The sequence below is a fragment of the Eumetopias jubatus genome, unplaced genomic scaffold (assembly GCF_037043125.1).
Source record: "Eumetopias jubatus isolate StellerSeaLion01/CBP00866 unplaced genomic scaffold, mEumJub1_p1.0 scaffold_13, whole genome shotgun sequence".
Taxonomy (NCBI): domain Eukaryota; kingdom Metazoa; phylum Chordata; class Mammalia; order Carnivora; family Otariidae; genus Eumetopias; species Eumetopias jubatus.
Genome location: NW_028274819.1, coordinates 5,523,807 through 5,548,352, shown reverse-complemented (window position 1 = coordinate 5,548,352; position 24,546 = coordinate 5,523,807). Strand labels below are relative to the sequence as shown.

At 40.3% G+C, this 24,546-nt stretch overlaps 1 protein-coding gene across 2 annotated transcripts in view; it reads left to right on the top strand.

Annotated features, from left to right (window-relative positions):
• KDM2A (lysine demethylase 2A) overlaps positions 1-24,546 on the top strand; it is a 108,570-nt gene that overhangs the window by 64,966 nt on the left and 19,058 nt on the right. For both annotated transcript variants that reach the window (XM_028118477.2, XM_088017876.1), the window contains exons 5-11: positions 2,620-2,798; positions 9,720-9,826; positions 10,372-10,465; positions 11,601-11,754; positions 12,756-12,871; positions 16,850-16,976; positions 19,263-19,657. In XM_028118477.2, coding sequence (XP_027974278.1) covers positions 2,620-2,798; positions 9,720-9,826; positions 10,372-10,465; positions 11,601-11,754; positions 12,756-12,871; positions 16,850-16,976; positions 19,263-19,657 — 1,172 coding nt within the window. The remainder of the gene's footprint in view (positions 1-2,619; positions 2,799-9,719; positions 9,827-10,371; positions 10,466-11,600; positions 11,755-12,755; positions 12,872-16,849; positions 16,977-19,262; positions 19,658-24,546) is intronic.

The following is a 24,546-nucleotide window of genomic DNA, read 5'->3' as shown; positions in this document are numbered from 1 at the left end:
TCTTCCTCAAGTAAATGCTACATTTCCAGTGTCAGTTCATGTCCCATAAAGAAGAAAGCCAGTCTGTCATGTAAACTTTAGGTGATGGGATATATTGGTTGAGAGTATAGACTCAAAACTGCCTGGTTTCAGATTTCAACTCTAATTACTAGCTGTGTAACCTTGGACAAGTTACTTAAATATGAAGTGTTCAGAATAGTGTCTGACACATAGTACATGCTCGATAAATGTTAACTATTATTATGATTCATTATTTTATCTAAGTGCTCTGGTACATACAGAGTCTTAGGTGCTCTGGTACTGTTGGCAGAATGGAATTGCTTTTGCTTTGATACGCATTCTTGAAGGAAAGTATTCACTTACTTTTTTTTAATTGCGGTAAAATACAAAAAACATAAAATTTACCATTATCATAGTTTTAAAGTATACAATTCAGTGGCATTAAGTATATTCACAACGAGCAGCCATCACCAGTATCTAGTTCCAGAACTTTTTCATCACCTGAAATGGAAACTCTGTATCTGCTAAGTAGTCACTCCCCATTCCCTCCTACGCACAGTCCTGGCAACCACTGTTGTATTTTATCTATGGATTTGCCTGTTGTGGATATTTCATATAAATGGAATCACAAAATATGTAGCTTTTTGTGTCTGTTATATATGTATTATATTGTGTTCCAGCATGTAACAGCACTTCATTCCTTTTTAGTGTTGAATAATTTCTACTGTGTGGGTAAACCACATTTTGTTAATCCATCCATTTATTAATGGACATTTGGGTTGTTTCCATCCTTTGTTGTGACTAGAGCTGCTATGAACATTCATGTAGAAGTTCTTGTTTGAACATATACATACCTACAAGTGGAAATCACTGGGTCATATGGTCATTCTCTTTTTAACTTCTTGAGGAACCACCACCCTGTTTTCCATAGCAGCTGCACCACTTTACATTGTTACCAGCAAAGCCTTGAGGGTTCCAGTTTTCCTTGCCAGCACTTGTTATTTTCCTTTCTTTTTTTTTTTTTTCTTTGACTTATGGCTGTCATGGTGGGTGTAAAATGGTATTTCAAGGCAATTTTGATTTAGGCATTCACATTTTCTTCCAACATATGAAGGGTAGGTGTGGTTCATTGCCTTACATTATCAGTTGTATTTTATTGTATTCTGCCACATCTACTTTATTATGGCCATATTCTTGTCCTTCTATTATCTCTTATCTGTGACTAGCCTATAAACTTAATACTATTTGTTGTATCCTTGAAGACCAGGCATATAGTAGGTGTTTGTTAGTTTCTTACAAATTGAACAGTATTCTTAATATTCTACCAGCAGCTTTTTATTCTCTCCTTCCCTTTCTTGGCCACTATTATCTTAACTTTTTTAGCTGTCCTGCCTCTCCATATCTTCTCTTAAACTGCTGCCTCTGCTTGCAATTCTCTGTTGAATCTTTCTTATTTAGATTCTGTTTATTCCAAGGCCCAAATGGTTCTTCTTCCCCAGGTTTTCCTAAAAGGTTTCTCTGGTCAGTCCAGTGTTATTTAAAAAAAAAAAAAAGATATTTTTCTTTTATTTTTACTACTGTTTAATTGACACCTACTTTGTGTTAAACATTTTACTTCATTGACTAAATCCACACAGCAGCCTACAAGGTGATATTATTCCCAAGTTATAGAAGATATTAAGGTTTGGAGAAGTTAAATAACTTTCCCAACTATTGTTAGAGCTGAGATTTAAATTTAGGTATCTTTGACTTTAAAGCTTTTGTTTTCCCCCCATGCTATTTTACACATTCTGCCTTTTGTTGTAGTTGTTACAGTTGGTTGAGAATCTGATCTTTATGTCCATCATGGTGTCTTTATCATTCAGCAAATATTTGTTAAATGAATGTAAAGGGGGTTTATATTAGAAATGCTTAACAGGGGCGCCTGGGTGGCTCAGTCGTTAAGCGTCTGCCTTCGGCTCAGGTTGTGATCCCAGGGTCTTGGGATCGAGTCCCGCATCAGGCTCCCTGCTCAGCAGGAGGCCTACTTCTCCCTCTCCCACTCCCCTTTCGTGTTCCCTCTCTCACTGTATCTCTCTCTGTCAAATAAATAAAATCTTAAAAAAAAAAAAAGTCAAATGCTTAACAGGTTTGGGAAATAACCCTTTTAAACAAAACAATGTATCACTGTATAGTGGATCCTTTATTCAAATTGTGGGAAGGATCTAGGTCCTCAAAACTGTGTAGCTTGGTGGATAAGAGCATTGACTCTAGAGTTGGTCCAGGATTTTTGAGTTCTAGGATTTTTGTCCTGCAAATTACCTAATACCTATTTTCTCATCTGTGAAATGGAGATTTTAGTACTTAACATTTAGAATTGATGGGATTGAGTGAGATATTGAATATAAGATTCGTTGCCTGACCATACAGAAATATGCCATAGGGAATTGCTTTTAATATTATCTGTTGTCTTTCCCATTCTTTGTGGTTTGATTTTCTGTTGATTATCCTCTTGAGCGACAACTCTCTCTGTTTATTCCTGAATATTCTAAATAAAGGACACTTGTATTTTATATTCTTAATATATTTAAGGATAATAGTGGCTCAGAAGAGATGATTGATACACATCTTTCGTGGCAGGGAGCCGTCGCATGGTGGATGTCATGGATGTGAACACACAGAAAGGCATTGAAATGACCATGGCTCAGTGGACACGCTACTATGAGACCCCAGAGGAGGAGCGAGAAAAACTCTATAATGTCATCAGTCTAGAGTTCAGCCACACCAGGCTGGAGAACATGGTGCAGAGGCCCTCCACGGTTAGTCTCCACATTTTTTCCACATTATCATTGTCACCAAGAGGGTTGTTTATATGATGGGAGAATTTACAACTTTTTATACATACCAAGATGAAATTGATGAACAAGACAATTTGATAATAACCTTCATTTTTAGAAAATTCTCATTTTTAAAAATCACTTAATTTTGTATAGGGAGGGGCCATTTAATTCTGATCACCAGTAACCTAATTTAAGAATAACATTGGTCTTTGAATGTAATGGAGAAGTGTCTTAAAATTGATTCTTGGGGGCGCCTGGGTGGCTCAGTCATTAAGCATCTGCCTTTGGCTCAGGTTATGATCCCAGGGTCCTGGGATCAAGGACCGCATCACATTCCCTGCTCAGCGGGAAGCCTGCTTCTCCCTCTCCCGCTTCCCCTGCTTGTGTTCCCTCTCTGCTGTCTCTCTCTCTGTCAAATAAATAAATAAATAAAATCTTTAAAAAAAAATTCATTCTTAAAAGAACTGTCAGTATGAAGTTTGCCTAATTTTTATCTTGTAGGTTTACACTTGCTGAAAAGCTTGAAGGGAAACTAGTTTAGAGACACAAAAAAGTGATCATTTTTATGAGATGGTTTCTGGAGCAGATTCCAGTGGATGACTAGTATCAATAAACTGACAAGCCATCCTAAAGGAAAGTTGTTTGTTTTTGATCCTTAGCTCTCCTGAAGGTAGATACTGATTTAGCTCATCTCTTTGCAAAGTAGTGACTGTCCACAGAATGTTGAAACCCCTCTTTCACTTTTAAAATATGCCTAGTCATTTTTGGACCATTTTTATTCATTTAATTCCTGTCTCAGAACTCACTTGAGTTACATATTTCACCTACAATAGCAGAACTAGCAATATTCTAATAATTTCTTTTAAAGTCAAGATCTTGGATGCCTGGGTGGCTCAGTCGGTTGGTAGTTTGCTTTCAGCTCAGGTCGTCATCTCAGGGTCTTGGGATCGAGCCCCACTTTGGGCTTCCTGCTCGGCAGGGAATCTGCTTCTCCATCTCCCTCTGCCCCTCCCCACTGCTCGTTTTCCTCTCTTTCTCTCAAATAAGTAAAATTTTTAAAATAATAAAAAATAAAGTCAAGATCTCAGTGTTTTATTCTATCTTCATTTAAATTATCCTAATTATACCTTCTAACTTTCAAAGTTAAAATATAATTGCTTTTAATATTTTATTTTATATGTACACACCTATATTCAGCCTACTAGTAAGTGACATTGTTATTATCACTAACACATTGAAATGTACAGACCAACAGGAAAATGTTCTCAGTAGTTCACTATTATCTGAAGAGACAGTATATAATTTTTTGTCACTGCTTCTTGTTACTGGAGATGGTACAGCTAAATACAGAATTTCTTGGTGTGCCTGGGGGCTCAGTCACTTAAGTGTCCTACTCTTTTTTAAAGATATATATTTTGTTAAGATTTTTATTTACTTATTTGACAGAGACACAGCGAGAGAGGGAACACAAGCAGGGGGAGTGGGAGAGGGAGAAGCAGGCTTCCGCGGAGCAGGGATCCTGATGCAGGGCTCGATCCCAGGACCCTGGGATCACGACCTGAGCCAAAGGCAGACGCTTAACGACTAAGCCACCCAGGCGCCCCTTTTTTTAAGATTTTTATTTATTTATTTGAGAAAGGGAGAGGGAGAAGCAGACTCCCCGCCCTGTGGAGAGCCCAATGGGGGGGTCAATCCCAGTACCCTGAGATCATGACCTGAGTTGAAGGCAGATGCTTAACCAGCTAAGCCACCCAGGCGTCCCTTGTATCCTGCTCTTGATCTCAGCTCAAGTTTGACCTTAGGGTTGTGAGTTCAAGCCCCATGTTGGGCTCCACATTGGGCTCCATGTCCAGTCCCATATTTAAAAAAATAAAAAATATTTTAGGTGGCTCCATTGGTTAAGCATCTGAGTCTTGATTTCAGCTCGGGTCATGATATCAGGGTTGTGAGATCAAGCCCTGCATCAGGCTCCGCATTGAGCATGGAGCGTGCTTAAGATTCTCTCTCTCGGGCGCCTGGGTGGCTCAGTTGGTTGAGCGACTGCCTTCGGCTCAGGTCATGATTCTGGAGTCCCGGCATTGAGTCCCACATCGGGCTCCCTGCTCAGCGGGGAGTCTGCTTCTCCCTCTGACCCTCTTTCTTCTCGTGCTCTCTATCTCTCATTCTCTCTCTCTCAAATAAATAAAATCTTAAAAAAAAAAAAAAAATTCTCTCTCTCCCGGGGCACCTGGGTGGCTCAGTTGGTGAAGCGTCTGCCTTCGGCTCAGGCCATGATCCCAGCATCCTGGGATCGAGCCCTGTGTCTGGCTCCCTGCTCAGCGGAGAGCCTTCTTCTCCCTCTCCCTCTACCTCTCCCCCTGCTCATACTCCCTCTCTCCCTCTCTCTCCAATAAATAAATAAAATATTTAAAAAAAAATTCTCTCTCTCTCTCTCTCTCTCCCCACCCCTCCCCACTTGCTGTCTCTCAAAAAAAGAAAATAGAATAAATGAAAAATAAATACAGAATTTCTCATTAGGAAAACTTTATCTCCCTAAAATGATAAAAATTCTTTTTATATTATTTGGTCGTGTGGAAATACAAGAAGACAGGTGGTTAGAATTTAGCCTTGTTAGGGGTACCTAGGTGGCGAAGTTGGTTAAGCGTCTGGCTCTTGGTTTTGGCTCAGGTCAGGATGTCAGGGTCATGAGATCAAGCCCGTTGTTAGGCTCTGTGTGTGGAATCTGCTTAAAAGATGGTCTCTCCCTCTCCCCCCAACATACTCCTCTCTCAAATAAATAAATCTTAAAAAAAAAAATTTAGTCTTATTATTAAATGTCAAATATGGTCCCCTCAATAAAGAATAAAGGGCACCTGGCTGGCTCAGTAGGTAGAACATGTGACTCTTGATCTCGGGGTCATGAGTTCAAGCCCCACGTTGAGCATAGAGCTTTAAAAAAAAATTTTTTTTAATGTACAATTCAGTGGTTTAAAATAAATAAAGAATAAGGGAGGAATGTAAGAATCAAATTGTTTATAATATTTATAAATTAACACTTCATATTTTTAGAATTCCAATTGAAAAATAAAGTGATTGTAGCTGTAAAAGTAAAACTTATGGGGCACCTGGGTGGCTCATTTGGTTAAGGTTTTGGCTTGATGGTGATCTCACGTTGTAGGATCGGGACCCACGTGGGGGCTCTGTGCTTGTCCCTGTCCCTCTGCTCCTACCCCTGCTTGCATGGGTTCTCTATCGTGCTCGCTCGCTTGCTCTCAGATTTATAAATAAAATCTTAAAAAAAAAAACTTACTCATACCTTTTCATTCTTAAATTTAGAAATGTGTCATTACACATAACGCTTTTTTGTAACATTCTTGATTTATTCATTTTGTCCTTTTAATGATAAAAATGCTGCATCATTTTATAGCAGAAAAATAACGGACCATTAAATGGAGGAGTAGAACTATGGAAGGGCTCAAAAATAGAAAAAAAAATTTTTTAAAGATTTTATTTATTTATATGACAAAGAGAGACACAGCGAGAGAGGGAACACAAGCAGGGGGAGTGGGAGAGGGAGAAACAGGCTTCCCGCCAAGCAGGGAGCCCGATGCGGGGCTCGATCCCAGGACCCTGGGATCATGACCTGAGCCAAAGGCAGACGCTTAATTAACGACTGAGCCACCCAGGCACCCCAAAAATAGAAAATTTTTTAGAGGGCAGAGAACAATGCACCAGTTTTTTTTAGGGACCCAAAACATGGCTGGAAAGATTGAGTGAGCTATTACCAAGGTCACCTGCTGAAAACAGAAAAGGTTTTGATAACCTTACGATGTAAGCGGTAATATGCTTATTCTGCTGGGTATTATTTATTTATTTACGGGAGTATTTTTTCCCCCCACAGTGTATCTCTCCATTTATCTAGGTCTTTTCTAATGTATCTCAGTAATGCTTTTTCAAAAACCAACTTTATTGAGGTACAGTTGACATACAATAAAGTATACTCATTTTAAGTGTACATTTCAGTGAGTTTGAATAAATCTCATTCGTGTAATAATCTTTCACATAAATGACATAATCTCTTGTTCCCTCTGACATTCACACCTTCAGAGTTAGCTTATTATTAGTTCGAGTGCCTGCCACATGCTGAGCACTATGCTAGTTGCTAGAGGACCTGTGGAAAATAAGGTCATTCTCATTCTCAAAGAGCTTAGAGTCTGACGGGGAAGAAAGACCAGAGGATAGACATTTCTGCAGACCACAATAATGGTGAGTGCCTCAAAAGTGAATAAATACAGAGTATTGTGAGGGCAATAGGAAGGACCCCCCCCCAACATAAACTGGAGGAGAATTAGGGAGGGGAAGCTCTTTGAAAGAAGTGATGCCTAAGCTTGACATGAAGGAAATAAGGAGGCAGAGAGAACGAAGACCAGAATTCCAGGCAGAAGGGGTAGTCTGTGTAAAAGTAGGTACAGGGAGAGAAAGGTGGGCAACCTTTAAGTGCCTTTTATGGGGTGTTAGCATAAAGCCGGATTATCTGGTGAGAAGAGAGAGATCGTTTTCTGCTGTCATTCCATACCTGAGAGGTAGATGAAAAGCAACATATACAATGTGCAAATTTGTTTGGTGGTGGGGAAATTAGTTCATGGAAGGCCATGAAGTTTGTGTGTGTGTGTGTGTGTGTGTGTGTGTGTGTGTACAGCATATGAATAGATTAGTTCCTGGGTGTTCAACTTCTTACCAGTTTGGCCCTAGTATTGATGCAGAACAGGTAGAACTGGTGGTTACCTCTACTGGAGACTTGCTCTCACACAGATCAGGACATTTAGCAAAAGGCCTATCCAGAGCCTAAAGATTAACCTAAGGAAAAAAGTATGAATACCTTAACACAATATTCTCTCGGTAGTCAGACGATACCTAATAATACCAGTTAAAGAGAGGCCAGAATGAGTAACTTACTGCTGCAGGTGGGAAATTCTGGGCAAAGAAATTCATTTCTTTGAATTGAATACCCGTGTGTTCCTCACCTTTCCTTTCCCCCATCCAGACATAAGAGCTTGTAGTGTCTTGAGCAAGTAAGATCTTCATTATTCTTCAAAGGCTTTCCAAAGGAGAATACCAGGAGATGGGAGATGAAGAGAACATGAAAGAGAACAAAAAGTAGATTTTGTTTGAGGGAAAGAAAGGAAGCTAGAGTTCATTCAGTGTTCTAGGCCCAGTGAATGCTTGGTTAAAACTATTGGCTTCCTGAACAGAAATCCTTTAAAGTAATGCAGCAAGTTAACCTTCATAGTTGCTCTTCAGTTCTCATGTCATTGGTGATCCCTCGTACCCACTCCCCCACAGTTTACATCTGAGTGTTCCCTAGACGCCTGCCTCATATCATTATGCACAGATGGTATGCATTTGTCCAGGTCTGTATTGTGAGGGAAATAAATGATCAAATATAGATTTTGTTGTAAAGCTTACCAGATACATGTGTTTTATAGCCTTAAGTTAGATATTTGCAGTGTCAATATTGTCCTGGATTTGTGGTTTGGCCCACATTTTAGCTACCTGAGACTGTTTCTTGGAGGTCAGTGGTGGGGTGGTACACACATTTGAAGGTACAGGACATGCTACAATTCATTGTAAAGTGCAGATAAGTTCATACTGCTGTCACTTCTTCTTTCAACACGTATTATTTAAAATAGATTCTGGGGGTGGCGCCTGGGTGGCTCAGTCGTTAAGCGTCTGTCCTCGGCTCAGGTCATGATCCTAGTGTCCTGGGATCGAGCCCCGTGTCAGGCTCCCTGCTCCACAGGAAGCCTGCTTCTCCCTCTCCTGCTCCCCCTGCTTGTGTTCCCTCTCTCGCTGTGTCTCTCTCTGTCAAATAAATAAATAAAATCTTTAAAAAAAAAAGTAGATTCTGGGGTGCCTGGGTAGCTCAGTTGGTTAAGTGTCTGCCTTTGGCTCAGGTCATGATGGGATCCAGCCCTGTACTGAGTCCCCACTCAGCAGGGAGTCTGCTTTTCCCTCTCCCTTGGGCCCTCCCCACACCTGGTGTGCTCGCTCTCATGCTTTCTCTCTCTCAAATAAATAAATAAAATCTTATAAAATAATTAAATTCCTAAATTCTGATAACATTATTTTTTAAAAATTTTAGCATGTATTTACATGTAATCGTCATAATATCACTCTTGAGTTAATTATCCTCATTTTACAAATGAGTTCCAGGGACTTGCATGTGATCCTGAGAAAACATGACAGACCTGGAAGTTCTGATTCCTAACCTAGTAGATTCTATAGCACATTGTTGTGCAAGGCTACAAATCCCTATTGGAGTTCTTTCCTTTTTCTTTCTTTTTTTTTAAATTTATTTTTATTTTTATTTTTGACATCTTAGCTGCTCTAACAGTGTTACATCTTTTGATAAGTTTATGGTACCTTCCAGACAGTGCATATTATTGAATCAGAAAAAGACAGCTGATTATACCAATATTGACACAGAAGAGATACTACTGTGTTCTTTAATGACTTCATTTTGATTAGTGCTATCTTTATGGTCATGTTGATGGAACCATTAGTCTTTATTCTCACTGAATAATTATTTCTGGAATGTTTGCCTACTGACCCTATGATTCACCAACAGATTGTTTACAATTAAATTATAGTCTTTCAGGGGCACCTGGGTGGCTCAGTTGGTTAAGTGTCTGCCTCTTGATCTCAGTTCAGGTCTTGATCTGAGGGTTATGAGTTTAAGCCCTGTGTTGGCCTTCACGCTGGGCTGGGTGTGGAGCCTACATAAAAAAAATTATAAATTAAATAAATAAATAAATAGTAGTCTTTCAGTGTGTATTTTGGGAAATTCTGGTTTCCTGACTTTAAAATTTTCTTTAATTCTAATCCTTCCATTGAATCCTAAATGTTTCTTCCTCTTTAAAGGTGGATTTCATTGACTGGGTAGACAACATGTGGCCAAGGCATTTGAAGGAAAGTCAGACTGAATCAACAAATGCCATCTTGGAGATGCAGTACCCCAAAGTGCAGAAGTAAGTGGCTTTCCCTGCATTTGAGGTGCATTGGGAAATCAAAGTGATAGCAAGGACTGGTTCCTCCCTTCAGAGCCTTGCTCTGTGTCCTGAATGATCAAAAAGATGAATTCTTGGACACCTGGGTGGCTCAGTTGGTTAAGCGACTGCCTTCAGCTCAGGTCATGATCCTGGAGTCCCAGGATCAAGTCCCACATCAGGCTCCCTGCTCAGCGGGGAGTCTGCTTCTCCCTCTGACCCTCCCCCCTCTCATGCTCTCTCTCTCTTTTCTCTCAAATAAATAAAATCTTTTAAAAAAATAAATTCTTTAAAACAGTAGGCTTTACAGTTCCAAAGGGAAGGGTGTATATAATAGTGTCATAACCATGATTACGTAGTTTAAAGAAAATGTATTGTCTGGTAATATGATGACTTGAAATTGCATTCCTCTCACTGGGAATTGATAGGTGGAAAATGGGGTGCAGAAGGGGAGAGTGTGGCCTTAGGGTAGGGCAGGCTCTCTTTTTTTAATCAGTGCACTAATGCTGCTGCTTTTTTTGGGTCAGGTACTGTCTAATGAGTGTTCGAGGCTGCTATACTGACTTCCATGTGGACTTTGGTGGTACCTCTGTTTGGTATCACATCCATCAAGGGGGAAAGGTACGGTCATACTCATGATGGGGGTTGGAATCTGAAGCTGGTTTTATGACTCTGCTTCAGTTCATGCATGCTTAATATACCCTGGAAATGAATCTATTAGGGAATTGTCCCCTATTCTAGGGAGAATCCTAGATTAAGTTGACCTTCTTGGCTAGACTTCAGTAGGAATTAGTGTTCATCTAGTCTGCTATCATTACACCAATATTAGCGCAGTACTTAGTAAACCTCAACAGTCCTATTTTTAGATTCCCAGGACAGAATTCTCCACATGAGGGCAGGGAAGTGGTTTTAGGAAGACAAGATAATTTCTCTACATGGAAGTGTAAAAATGTAATAGAAGGCAACACAAAATTTGTATAGATTGACAACGATATCAGCAAATTAGAATCCAGACCACCTTTCCCTGTATGAAGGCACTGATCTGGAATGTGGTCAGAGGAAGCCTTTAAGATCTCTGTAAAGATATGAACAGATTTTGAAAGATTATTCTCATTCATAAAGAACTATATTCCATCTTGTCAGATTGTTTCTGAATACTATGTGAGAACAGAAATCTGGGGGATTGTTAGAGGTTTATAGTATTATACTCTTATTGCTACCCTTTTGTGAGAGAAAAAGTAGAACTACAATGAAAACAGACAATGCTTTTTAAATGTGAGGTCCTAATTTAGAACAACTGTACCTCCAAATCCAAAGTCATTTTGTTTACTTTGGATCCATTTCAGTGATATGGATCACTTACTACCCTGGAACAAAGTGACCTAGGCCTGTCTCTTGAAGATATTATACCTACCTGTACTTCTTAGAACTCTAGAGGCCAGACAGCTAGGGGCAGGTAAGGGACTTCCTAGGTAACAAACTGAATGCCCCCCTTCTCTCTCAATCCTGGATGGGTTATGGACTCTATAGTCAAAGCCCTGGGAAGCTCTAATGCCATTTCAACAAGTGAAGGACAAAAAAAGATCTCTTTCCTTAGGGCCTCTAGAATTTCCCAAATGGTCAGGTCCTATAAGCTAGGAGAATTGCTTGCTGCTCTTCTCCCTGTTGGCCTTAACTTTGTACCTGTTTATCAGTTGAGGGAGACGACTGGGTCATGTCAATGGCTGTTAACAGACTGAAGTTTTTTAACTCACAGGTCTTCTGGCTCATCCCCCCTACAGCCCACAACCTGGAGCTGTACGAGAATTGGCTGCTGTCAGGGAAACAGGGAGACATCTTTCTGGGTGACCGGGTGTCAGATTGCCAGCGCATTGAGCTCAAGCAGGGCTATACCTTCGTCATTCCCTCAGGTAAGCAAGATGGGAAAAAATGGGTTGTTTAGCCACTTTTTCTTTCAGAAAAAGGAATTGATGGATTACCACCAGGAATGGGTATGATTGGGTGGGCAGAAAACAATAGTGTCCTTTCCTGTCATTATGGAGTATCAGATGCTAAGAATTTGGATTTTTTTTTTTTAAAGATTTTATTTATTTATTTGACAGAGACACAGCGAGAGCGGGAACACAAGCAGGGGGAATGGGAGAGGGAGAAGCAGGCTTCCCACCGAGCAGGGAGCCAGATGTGGGGCGTGATCCCAGGGTCCTGCTCAGAGGGGAGCCTGCCTCCCCCTCTCCTTACTCATGCTCTCTCTTGCGCTGTGCGTTCTCTCTCTCAAATAAAATCTTAAAAAAAAAAAATTGCCAGTGGTGGCTTTTCAGATTTACATGTTTGGGCCCCACATTAGCTCTAGGTAATCAGAATCTTTAAGGATAAGACCTGGTCAGCAGGTGATATCTAACCTCCAGATAAGAGCTACCTGTTCTAAGGGACGGCTGCAAGGAGTGTAGAAATTAGTGATATTTTTATCAGGTCACTAGTTATAAATAGAGCACAGATTTTGGAGTCACAGACGTGTATTAGAATTCTATTTGTTTACCTGCTAATACTATGTTGGTCAAATATTTAAATCTCTGTCACTTTTTTTGTGAGGGGTAAATGGAAATACATGTAAACTCTCTTGTACTGTGCCCTCACATAAATAGAAGCAGCATTTGTCAAACGTGCTGTATGCTAAACACTTTACATGCGTTTTCTGATTTAATGCTTACTAACAACCATATAAAGTTTAATTTTTATAGAGGATATTGGTTTTATAGAGGATATTGAGGCTACAAGAGATTAAATAACTTGACCAACCACTAAGTGGCAGAATCAGAGTAAAATGTGTGATCCTAGGGGTCTTTTACTAGTTCTCTGAGAGCCGTATTATAACATGTGCTTAAGCCGCTGCCCTCCACTCCCTTTCTTCTAGGCTGGATTCATGCTGTGTATACTCCTACAGACACATTAGTCTTTGGAGGCAATTTTTTGCATAGCTTCAATATCCCCATGCAGTTAAAAATATACAACATCGAAGATCGGACACGGGTAAGTAATGCTGCCTAACAACTGGATGTGAAAGAGTTGATCTCCATTTAAGACAGAAGTTATAAGAGATTCATTGGTAGTTATCTCCAAACTTCCATTTTTCTCGGAGTTAAAATGCAGTGTTCACATTTTGGGGACACTGAGAAGAAAACTTTAACGAGATCTACATGCTTGTTTTGGGGGTCTCTAATTCTTTGAGGTTCTTGGTATCTTGAATTTTTTTAGGGCTAGAAGTGGACATTTGGTAATTGATGTTTTTAATTTTTATGCTCTTAGAATAATTCGATGTAATGAGATTTATCAACTCAGGAGTCACAACTTTGAATTCATGTATCTTTCTTTACTGCGATTACTATCCACCACCCAGACTGTTGTACTAATAAATCAATGTGCATACTGCTGTTCCTAGCTTGGGTTCCTTGAGAGAATGAAGTCCTCTAGAAAATGATTTGTGCATCTTATTTTCTTGGTTTTCCCTGGGAGGGTACGTAGCTGATAACCATTCTAGATATATAGGAAAAAAGTTAGTTCCTTACAGTGCAGTGGATGCCCTGGCAAGAGTTGGCAAACTTTTTCTGTAAAGGATCAGATAGTGAATATTTTAGGCTTTGTGGGCCGTACAGTATCTGCTGCAAGTACTTAACTGCCTTGTGGAATGAAATACTTAAATGAATGAGCATGGCTCAAATAAAATAAAAATTTTATTTATGGACACTGAAATTTGAATTTCATATAGTTTTCCTATATAACAAAATGCTCTAATTTTAGTTGTTGTTTTTTTTCCAGTCATTTAAAAATGTAAAAAAAACCCTCTTAGCTCACAGACCTTGCAAAAATAGGCAGCAGACCAAATCCACTTGCTGCTGTTTGCTGGCCAACCCATGTCTTAGGGAAACAGGGCTTAATTCTTTAGCAGAACCCAAGTTGGTAAGGGCTGAATTACATATGATTAAGGTATAGATGGTATTGACCTTAAATAGCAATTAGAGTATAGAGTCTTTAAAGGATATAATGTTCCCCTCTTTCTCTCAAGTAGTTCAACAGAATAATAATAACTGTATATGAATAGAGATTAGCAAATGTGGGTAAATGTTAATAGCTGGTGAATCTCAAATAATGCTGTAGGCAGTGTTTGGTGCTGCTCTTAAAACTTCTCGGTGCATTTGAAAGTTTTCCATTCCGTACTGCTCTTAAAACTTTTTGGTGCGTTTGAAAGTTTTCAATGTTAAATTTTTTAAAAATCGCAATTAGGGTGTGCCTGGGTGGCTCAGTCAGTTGAGGTAGAGCGTCTGCCTTTGACTCAGGTCATGATCCCATGGTCCTGGGATCAAGCCCCCGTGTCAGGCTCCCTGCTCAGCCGGGGAGTCTGCTTCTCCCTTTGTCCCTTCCCCCTGCTCATGCGCTCACACATGCTCTCTCTCTCAAATAAGTAAATCTTTTTTAAAAATCACAGTTAGGGGCACCTGAGTGGCTCAGTTGGTTAAGCAGCTGCGTCCAGCTGGGGTCATGATCCCTGGGTCCTAGGATCAAGCCCCGTGTGGGGCTCCCTGCTCACTGGAGAGTCTGCTTTTCCCTCTGCCTCTGCCCCTCCACCCCGCTCATGCTCTCTCTCTCTCTCTCACTCTATCTCAAATGAATAAAATCTAAAAAAATTAAAAAATTAAAAAATCACAATTAGGAATCTATTTATTGTGAACATGGTCAACCATTTTGGTGCCTATTTTGAAACCTGTATTTTGGTTAGCAGCTACCTATAATCGAACACACAAGAGTAGTATTGTTGGAGTTATAGGGATTGCCCTGTTAGAATTAAGGTGCAGTGCTGGTGCCTGGATGGCTCAGTCGGTTAAGGGGCCAACTCCTGATTTCGGCTCAGGTCATGATCTCAGGGTCCTGGAATCAAGTCCCACGCTCAGCGGGGAATCTGCTTCAGGATTCCCTCTCCCTGTGCCTCTTCCGCGCACACGCACACTCTCTCTGCCCCTCTCTCTCAAATATATAAAATAAATCTTAAAAAAAAAAGGAGGTGTCTGGGTGGCTCAGTCAGTTGAGCATCTGCCTTTGGCTCAGGTCATGATCCTGGGGTCCTGCGATTGATCCCTGCCTCGGACTCTCTGCTCAACGGATAGCCCGCTTCTCCCTCTCCTGCTCCCGCCCTGCTTGTGCTCTCTCTATCAAATAAATAAATAAAATCTTAAAAAAAAAAAAAAGACGATGACAATCCAGTGCCCTTGTTTACTGGGGTGCCTGGGTGGCTCAGTTGGTTAGGTGTCTGCCTTTGGCTCAGGTTGTGATCCCAGGATTCTGGGATCGAGCCCCATGTCACAGAGGGAGAGAAGCTTAAACCGCCTCCCTGTTGAGCGTGCAGCCCCACACGGGGCTTGACCTCACAACCCTGAGATCATAACCTGAGCCGGAACCAAAAGTTGGACACTTAACTGACTGTGCCACCCAGGTGGCCCCGCAGTACTTTTAAATGCCCTATTTTCTTTTTCTTTTTTCTTTCTTTCTTTTTTTTTTTTTAAACTGTCAATATTACTCAGCTCTCAACAGAATCCCAAACGGCTTTAGAATTTTGGGTTGTCCTGAACTTTTAATAAAACCCTTCCAGAAAAGTGTTAATATGTGTGAAAGGTGAGCAGGGAGGCCTGTGTATTGTGTTTAACTTGGGGGGACCTAGTATATATTAATTGTGGTTCCCCCCACACACCTTACCAAAAGTAAATTAATAGGCTCTTTTTAAAAATAAACTTTTATTTATGTATTTTTACATAGGCTCTAGGCTCACTGTGGGGCTTGAACTCATGACCCTGAGATCAAGAATTGCATGCTCTACCGACTGAGCCAGCCAGGTGCCCCTAATTTGACTTTAAAATAAAGGAGGAAAAACCTCTTTGTTAAAACTGTAGTCACTTAAGATACCCAGATTCAGAGCCTATATCCTCTGAATTGGAAACCTAATGAAAAGTATATGCCTCTCCTGCCTAGAAAAGTACTCTCATTCCACAGTCATGCTCTGTGACCTGGTGAAGGGTTTTGAAAAGGGCCTTCCATCCAGATCTCCTTGATTCAGGAATACTGCCTGACATGGAGCTTTGAAAAGGAGATTAAAACGTTCTCAGTTGCATATTCAAAACAATATATAAGTATTGTTGGGCTTCTCTTTTTGAAAGCTGTCCTCTAAAAGAAGACAGCAAAATATATATAGGGTAGTCCCCATTGTTGGTCTTCCTCACTGATTAATCCATGCTGATTTTCCTTTGTTTTGACTATGCTAGATCTGAAGGGCAGTTCTTTTTGTTATTATTCAGCTGGAATGATTTTATGCTGCTTCTGGAGAGAATGAAAGGAACTAAAGGCAGTGGCTGATTAGGCCTAGTGGAGCAGCAATCTAATTTGTGGACCTGCCATTGGGGCAGACTGCAAAGTACTCTACAGACCAGCTGAGAGCTGGTGGTGGGAAAATACGTAGTCTTATGTCCTAGACTAGACATAGCTTGAGAATGAGTCTCTCTAATCATACTTTCATAGGTAAGGACATAATAAAAACATATAACTTCATCTCATGTCCTTGTTGTCCATTAGATTCTTTGTCTCATGGTCTTCTAATTCAGATTAAAACTAGTAAAGGTAGGACTGCTTGGCAGGCCTTTGCATCCTAAGAACCCTGAAACAGTTTTCTCAAGTATGTTGTGTCTTACTCAACACTTTACTCTCTGTCCCAAAACTTACTTTTTGATGCTTTCCCAAGACACCTTCTTGGTGGTTCTGAAATACCTTTTAATTTTAGTGATTATTTCCCGAGACCAACAATTTTTAGGTTGACAGATCCACTTAGGTTCTTGTTCCAGATGCCTCCCTAGGTGTTGACTAGAGTGTTTTTCCTGGGTTAATTTTTGCAGTGGTTCAATTTATCTTACTCTCTCTCCTTGAAAATTGTTATCAGCTTGTTTTTCCCATTATTTTGTTCCCACGTAGGTTCCAAATAAGTTCCGTTATCCATTCTACTATGAGATGTGTTGGTACGTGTTGGAGCGCTATGTGTACTGCATAACAAACCGCTCCCACCTAACTAAGGAATTTCAAAAAGAGTCCCTCAGTATGGGTAAGTGTTCTGCACGAACATGAATTTACCCGCTTGGAACTACCAAATTCATTCATTGGAGTTGAACACTGGTTATAGCTGATCTCCTACCCAGATATGAATTACTAGGCCACGTGAAATATCTGGATCTCCTCTTTGTCTGAATTGTTAATACTTAGCTCCTTAAGAAAGATGATCACTTGTCTACTCTATTTTATTATGTAAAGAATGGTCTTTGGCACAGTAAAAACGAAACTTCGTCATGCTATCTCTTACTATATTCCAGGCACTTTACTAAGCAGTTTATATACATTAAGTTCTAATTATTACCTGTGAGGTAGGTATTATTATCCTCATTTTACAAAAGGTGACATTAAGTTTCAAGGAGATTACAAAACTTGTCCATGATCTTATAGCTAATAAGTGTGAAAGTACAGTTTGAATCAAGTTGGTAAGACTCTAAAATCTATATCCTTAACCTCTATGCTTTAATGTTTCCCCAACTTATATCAAGAGAAGTATTTTATTGGATGGCAAAATACTTTTAGTTACACATTTTTAGGCTGTTTTCATGCCCTAAGGTGTGGAGGAGCCAACACTGTAATATCCTATGGTCACATCTTTCACGGAATCTTCAATCTGAGCCAGATATTTTTTTGCTTCAGCATTTTCCTTTGAGGATAGTTTATATTCTTGTTTGAAAATAAAAAATGGTCACCCAGTACATGAAAGCAGGATACAGAATTGTATATGCAGCATAATCCCAGTGCAATCATAGTCATGCACATACACATAGAAAAAGATGGAGGGATGCCTGGATGGCTCAATCAGTTAAGCATCTGCCTTCTGATCAGGTTGTGATCTCAGGGTCCTGGGATCCAGCCCTGCAGTGGGTTCCCTGCTTAGCAGGGAGTCTGCTTCTCTCTCTCTCTCTGCCCCTCCTCCCACTCATGCCCTCTTTCTCTCAAATAAATAAATAGAATCTTTAAAAAGAAAAAAAAAGGGGGGCGCCTGGGTGGCTCAGCCGTTAAGTGTCTGCCTTCGGCTCGGGTCATGGTCCCAGGGTCCTGGGATGGAGCCCCGCATCGGGCTCCCCGCTCTGCGGGAAGCCTGCTTCTCCCACTCCCCCTGCTTGTGCTCGCTCTCTCACTGTGTCTCTCTCTGTCAAATAAATAAATAAAATCTTTAAAAAAGAAAAAAAAGATGGAAAGAAAGTACATCAGCTGTTGAGTTGTTATTCAAGGGTGGAGGGATAAGGGATGACTTAACTTACTTCTTTGCACCATCCTACATTTTCTAAATTATTAATAGTAAACATATTACTTGTTTCCCCCCTTTGGATTGGTTAGTTAATTTTTATACTTTAAGTTTTTATTCAAATTCCAGTTAGTTAACATGCAGTGTAATATTAGTTTCAGGTGTACAATATAGTGATTCAGCTCTTCCATACAGCACCTGGTGCTCATCACAACAAGGACACTCCTTAATTCCCATCACCTGTTTTACCCATACCCCCCACCTACCACCCCTCTGGTAACCATCAGTTTGTTCTGTATAGTTGAGAGTCTGTTTCTTATATTGTTTTCATGATAAAGGACCAGTGAACATTTAACAATTTTTCTTTCATTAAAACTTTTGACTATCAAAATCTTTTAAAAAATACTTGTTTTGTTTTGTTAGCCATATTGATAGGATTTCAATTCCAAAGTTTAATTTTATGACCAAAACTTTCAACAAAAGCAAATGTGCTTTGTACTGTCTGCTTCTTAAAAAGTTAATGAAGCGGGTGCCTGGGTGGCTCAGTTGGCTAAGCATCTGCCTTCAGCTCAGGTCATGATCCCAGGGTGGAGCCCCAGCTCGGGCTCCTTGCTCAGTGGGGAGCCTGCTTCTCCCTCTCCCTCTGCCTGTCACTCCCCCTGCTTGTGCTCTCTCTCTCTGTCAAATAAATAAGTAAAATGAAATAAAAAATTAATGAAATTATAACCCCAAATTTCAGTTTGGACTTGAAACTAATTTACAGCCATTTTCAGCTGACTTATTTCTAGCACACAGTTCACAGACCCTTCTTAATCTTTTGAAAAATCAATTGATCATTACCTTGGTCGTCCCACTAACTCAGGATCCTATTCTTAGCTGTAACTGATTTTCAACAGTGGGCAAATAGGTTGGGACGAGGAGAGACCATTTTAAAATGTCGACAGCTTTGTCATTTATAACCTCAGGGTCCCTCCCATGCTGCCTGTTTCTCTTGTTGATCACGTGGGTCAAGTGTCATGTTCTTACTATATTCTTTCTTCTTACTGGCAGATTTGGAGTTAAATGGGTTAGAATCTGGAAATGGGGATGAAGAAGCAGTGGATCGAGAACCGAGGCGCCCGAGCAACAGGCGGTCTGTCCTCACTAGCCCCGTGGCCAATGGGGTCAACCTGGATTATGACGGACTGGGCAAAACCTGCCGAAGTCTTCCAAGTCTGAAGAAGACCTTGTCAGGGGATTCATCCTCTGACTCTAGCCGGGGCTCTCACAATGGCCAAGTGTGGGATCCCCAGTGTAGTCCCCGAAAGGACAGGCAGGTGCATCTGACCCATTTTGAGCTCGAAGGACTCCGCTGTCTTGTAGATAAGTTGGAGTCTCTGCCACTGCACAAGAAATGTGTCCCCACAGGGATAGAAGATGAAGATGCTCTTATTGCTGACGTGAAGGTAAGGGTTGGTTATGTTGCATAATAGCCACTGATCTGGCTCGGGCAGGCAGTTTCTCAATTCTTAGAAAGTACAGGAATTCTGGATAATCTGGTCCATTCAGAAAGAAGTTAATATGTATGTGTGCGCGTGTGTACGCACACGCTCACAGTGTTTAAATTCTTAAAGTGAGGTTAGGTCCCTGCTGGGAAAATACTGACATTTGTATGTTCAGTTAGGACTTAAATTTAGACCTAAAAACACAGATTTCAGATTCATTCTAAAAATAAAGGAGGGCCTAAGAAAGTATTAGTATTAGGAAATATTAAACAAGTGACCCGCAGGTAAAGAGGCCTGTTTCAGAATAAAAGTGGCCAATAATAATCTCTAGTAGTCTCACCCTAAGCAGATAAGAAAGAAGTTTTTCTCTTTCTTGAGTAGGTGTCATATATTTAGTTTCATTTTTTTTTTAATTTTATTTATTTATTTGACAGTGAGAGAGAGAGAGAGCAAGCGGCAGGCAGAGGGAGAGGGAGAAGCAGGCTTCCCGCGGAGCAGGGAGCCCGATGCGGGGCTCGATCCCAGGACCCTGGGATCAGGACCTGAGCCGAAGGCAGATGCTGAACGACTGAGCCACCCAGGCGCCCCTAGTTTCATTTTTATCTACTGTTAAGATTTAAATTTTAAAAAATCATTGGGACAGCTTCTGAGAAAGTGTCGTAAACATAATCTGTCCTGTGGCGCCTGGCTGGCTCCGTCAGTGGAGCACGCGACTCTTGATCTCAGGGTAGTGAGGTCAATCCCCACGTTGGGCATAGAGATTAAAAAAAAAACAACAACAACATAACATAACTTATCTGATTGCTATATCAGGGTTCTTCATGTTGTATATTTTTCTACTTTTTCCAGAGGTCTCCCAGTATTAGTAATTTTCAGAGTCTGTCCCATCCTTCATGTATTGGCCTCAAAGAAATGAGCTTACTTTTCAGGAATCCAGATATCAGGTGTCTAAATTGGAGGAAGTTCTCTTACGTCTTTCCTCACAAATAACCATTACCATGAACACCAAAAATTATAAAGCTGGGAATATCAGTTTTCTTTTTAAGTCATTGTTTGGAGCGACAGTTTGGTTGCAGGGCATGGATATGTGAATTAGAAAGCTGGTTCGCAATTGGTAATAAGTATTTTCAAAACTTGTCATATAGATTATTTTAAGCCACAGAAGTATTTATATTGAATAATTTCATGTGACCCTAAGGAAGATGGGTTTAATATCTCAGTATGTCTGTTCCATCCTGATTTCCTGATTCACGTTTTTCCTTGGCCACTTCTGCCAGCCACCTCAGGAAAGAATTCTAATGTCTAGGATAGGACCTGAACTTTCTTTTCTTCTGTTTTTTTCTTTTTATGATAAACTTTTTATTTGTATCTTATTGTTTATGCATCAGTGAAAGGGTAGAAAACTAAAGAGGCTAAAAAAGAGTGGTAACCTGGTGAGGTTGGTCCTCTCTGGTAGTGATAGAAATGGGACAGTTGGTTTTATAGTTTGTTTAATAAGGTTTTTTCTAGAAAAGACAGGTGGTATCATCGTGGCTTGTATTTAGGGGAGGAAATAACAAAGTTCCAGGTGTAGATGTGGTCCTATTTCTATAATGATTAATATGCCACAAAACAAGCTTAACTATGCTTTTCCAGACTCACAAACTAGATTTTAAATTCACTTTCCACCTAGAGTGAGCAAAAACATTTAAATTTTTTCTTTTCCATTGTGATGGGACATACATGTTTATACTTTCCTGAGAGTTTGATTGTAGCATCTTTCCCTTTTTCCCTCAGAAGTTTCTTTTTTATGTAGCTATTCCATCATAGATACATATAGGAAACATTAAATTAATTAACTTGTGTATAGGATCCCTAAAAAAGATTTCTAAGTTTATATCTCACTGACATTCTTTTGGTCTCAATATCTATATTTCTGAATCATGAGAAAGAATAAGGGATTTGACTCCATTGAATCCAGTTGTAGGAAGCCATATTATAATCCACTAGTCAGTTGTACAAGGTCAAGTGTCATGATAGAAATACAGAAACTCCCTTAACTATAGTAGTTAAATAAAGATATTTGAGGAGGCAGAGCGATAGGGGAAAATGTAGAAAAACTTGGGTTAAATACTTATAAGAATAAAAGGAAGCAGCAAGAAAGGGAATGAGTTAGAGAGATCTCTAAAGAGGGCTCTTAGCAATGAAAAGTGTCTAGAGAGAGCTTCCTTGTGTTTGTCAGGAATCATGAAAAACATGGCTGCCATCACGGGCTAAGATAGAATGGCATAGAGACCAGAGCATGAAGAAGGAGTGGCCACCAGGATGACTAGTGGGCTGACAGTGTTTGATTATTCCTGGAGGGGCTTGTCCCGCACCTTGTCTTGTTTACCCGATACCATAGTTAAAATGCAGCTGATACCAGAAGACAACAGATTTAGATTCCAGCTCTGCAGGTAGTTTCACTTAAGATCAAGTGGATTAATTATTCCTGCATTTGACCATTTATGTTTAATCTGAGCTTAAGACAGTGTGAGTTTAGAGCTTGAATACTTTGAGAATCTGAACATCACCCAAAAGTAAAGAAGCATTGGATTGGGTAGGTGCCATTACTGCACAGCTGGAGCCTTCAGTGCTGGAGAACTTGGTGCGTATAGCGTAGAAGCCTATGCTGCCGTGGAGGACAGCTGCAAACCCAGAGTTTACTCTTCCTGCAGAGAGAGGAATTGTTTCTTGATGCAGCCTGTGTGGCTCTCAAGAAGAACTAGCAGAAGAGATGAGAGCAGAAGTGGTGAGATGAAAGATCCATAATTCCGTATCCCTGAAAGAAAAGTCCATTTTAGTGATGGGGGGAAAGGGCTTTGAAGATTCTAAATGTTAAATTCCGCATTGTTGAAGAAAGATCATAGAATATAAAATTGGAAGGGGATTCGAGAAAAAAGGGGACATTAAAAAGTGTTGACTTACTGGTAAAGATCAGGGGAAAGTAATCAGGAGTGTGTATGTTTGGGAGGGTGTGGTAACTTTGACTCCTAAAAGTGTACTAAAGGTAGAATGGAGTTCTCTCCCACTGTGAGATACTTTCGCATCTCTGAAATCAGGAAGTCTTGTGCTTGATAGATGTTGATTAGAGACAGAACTTAGAGCTGTGTATAGTACAATCCCATTAATGCGGGAAAAAAATCTCTTTTGCATGTGCATTGCAGGGGTGCTGGAGAGTGGGACATGCCAACTGTTGCCAGTGGGTCACAGCAATGTGGTGGGCGTCAGCTGGAAGACTGAGTTTTTAATCAGACTTTATTGTGTTGTTTGTATTTATTTTGGTCATAAAGGAGCTTTTAATATATGTACATAGGCTGCCCACCTCAGTGAAACGAATTCAGTGTTGTGTATTTACCTTCTTGGTTTCTCTGAGCTATTTTGATAAGCTTAGCAAACGTGACTTTTGGTCAAGATACTAGATCTATGAAAGCCTGTTTTCTCTTCTGTAAAATATCATCTACCTCGGTGGAGCTATTCTGAAAATTAATGATAATGTTAGTAGAGTACTTAGTAAGCCATATCACTATTACAGAAAATTAGATGTTACAAATCTTTGAAATTCATTTATTCCACTACTCTGAATAATGCCTGCCTACTCTGTGCCAGGAACCAGGCTGAGTATTGGAGTAAATATGCCAACATGCTATGGATCAAGCCCTCAAGGGGCTTACAAGTCAGTGGTGGAACAGGCATTTAAATGGGCTGAGAAAGTAAGTGCATTCTAGGTTTACAGGTACCATGCATGACATAGAGTGTTGACTGAACACTGAGTGTGGGTGGGTGGATTCTATCCTGAGGGAAGGAGGTGCCAGTCTTATTAATTCAAAAGTTAAGGGGCACCTGGCTGGCTTAGTCGAAAGGGCATGCGACTCTTGATCTTGGGGTCGTGAGTTTGTTCCCCACGTTGGATGTAGAGATTACTTAAAAATAAATAAATAAGGGGTGCCCAGGTGGCTCAGTTGGTTAAGCATCCTGACTCTTGATCTCAGCTCAGGTCTTGATCTCAGGGTCATGAGTTCAGGCCCCACTTTGAGCTCCATGCTGGGCGTGGAACCTACTTTAAAAAATAAATAAATAAATAAATAAATAAATAAAAAGAGGGCGCCTGGGTGGCTCAGTTGGTTAAGCAACTGCCTTCGGCTCAGGTCATGATCCTGGAGTCCCGGGATCGAGTCCCACATCGGGCTCCCTGCTCAGCGGGGAGTCTGCTTCTCCCTCTGACCCTCCCCCCTCTCATGTGCTCTCTTTCTCTCTCATTCTCACTCTCTCAAATAAATAAAATCTTTAAAAAATAAAATAAATAAGTAAAAAGTTAGGGGCACCTGGGTGGCTCAGTTGGTTAAACATCTGCCTTTGGCTCAGGTCATGATCTCAGGGTCCTGGGATCAAGCCCCGCAACACATCTGGCTCCCTGCTCAGCAGAGAGCCTGCCTCCCTCTCCCTCTGCTGCTCCCCCTGCTTGTGCGTGCACGCACGCGTTTTCTCTCTCTCTCTCTCTCTCTGTCAAATGAATAAATAAAATCTTTAAATAAAATAAAAATTTCAGGCGAGCTCTTAAAAAAATAAAAAATTAAAAGTTAATAAACTTTCCTGTTAGATGATACATATTCATTACCAACATTATATAAATGGTTCTCAATTTATAAATTCCAGAATTCTTATTTGTGGTGCAATAGGCTACTATTCCTGCTCTGATCTGAGATTCTAACATTTTGTAACCGTGATCTAAAAATTTACAGTAGGTTCCATCTCAGGAGTACGATGGAACTGAAGGCAGAGAGTCATGGTTTCAGATAAATATAGACACTAATCACAAGTTTGCGTCATCT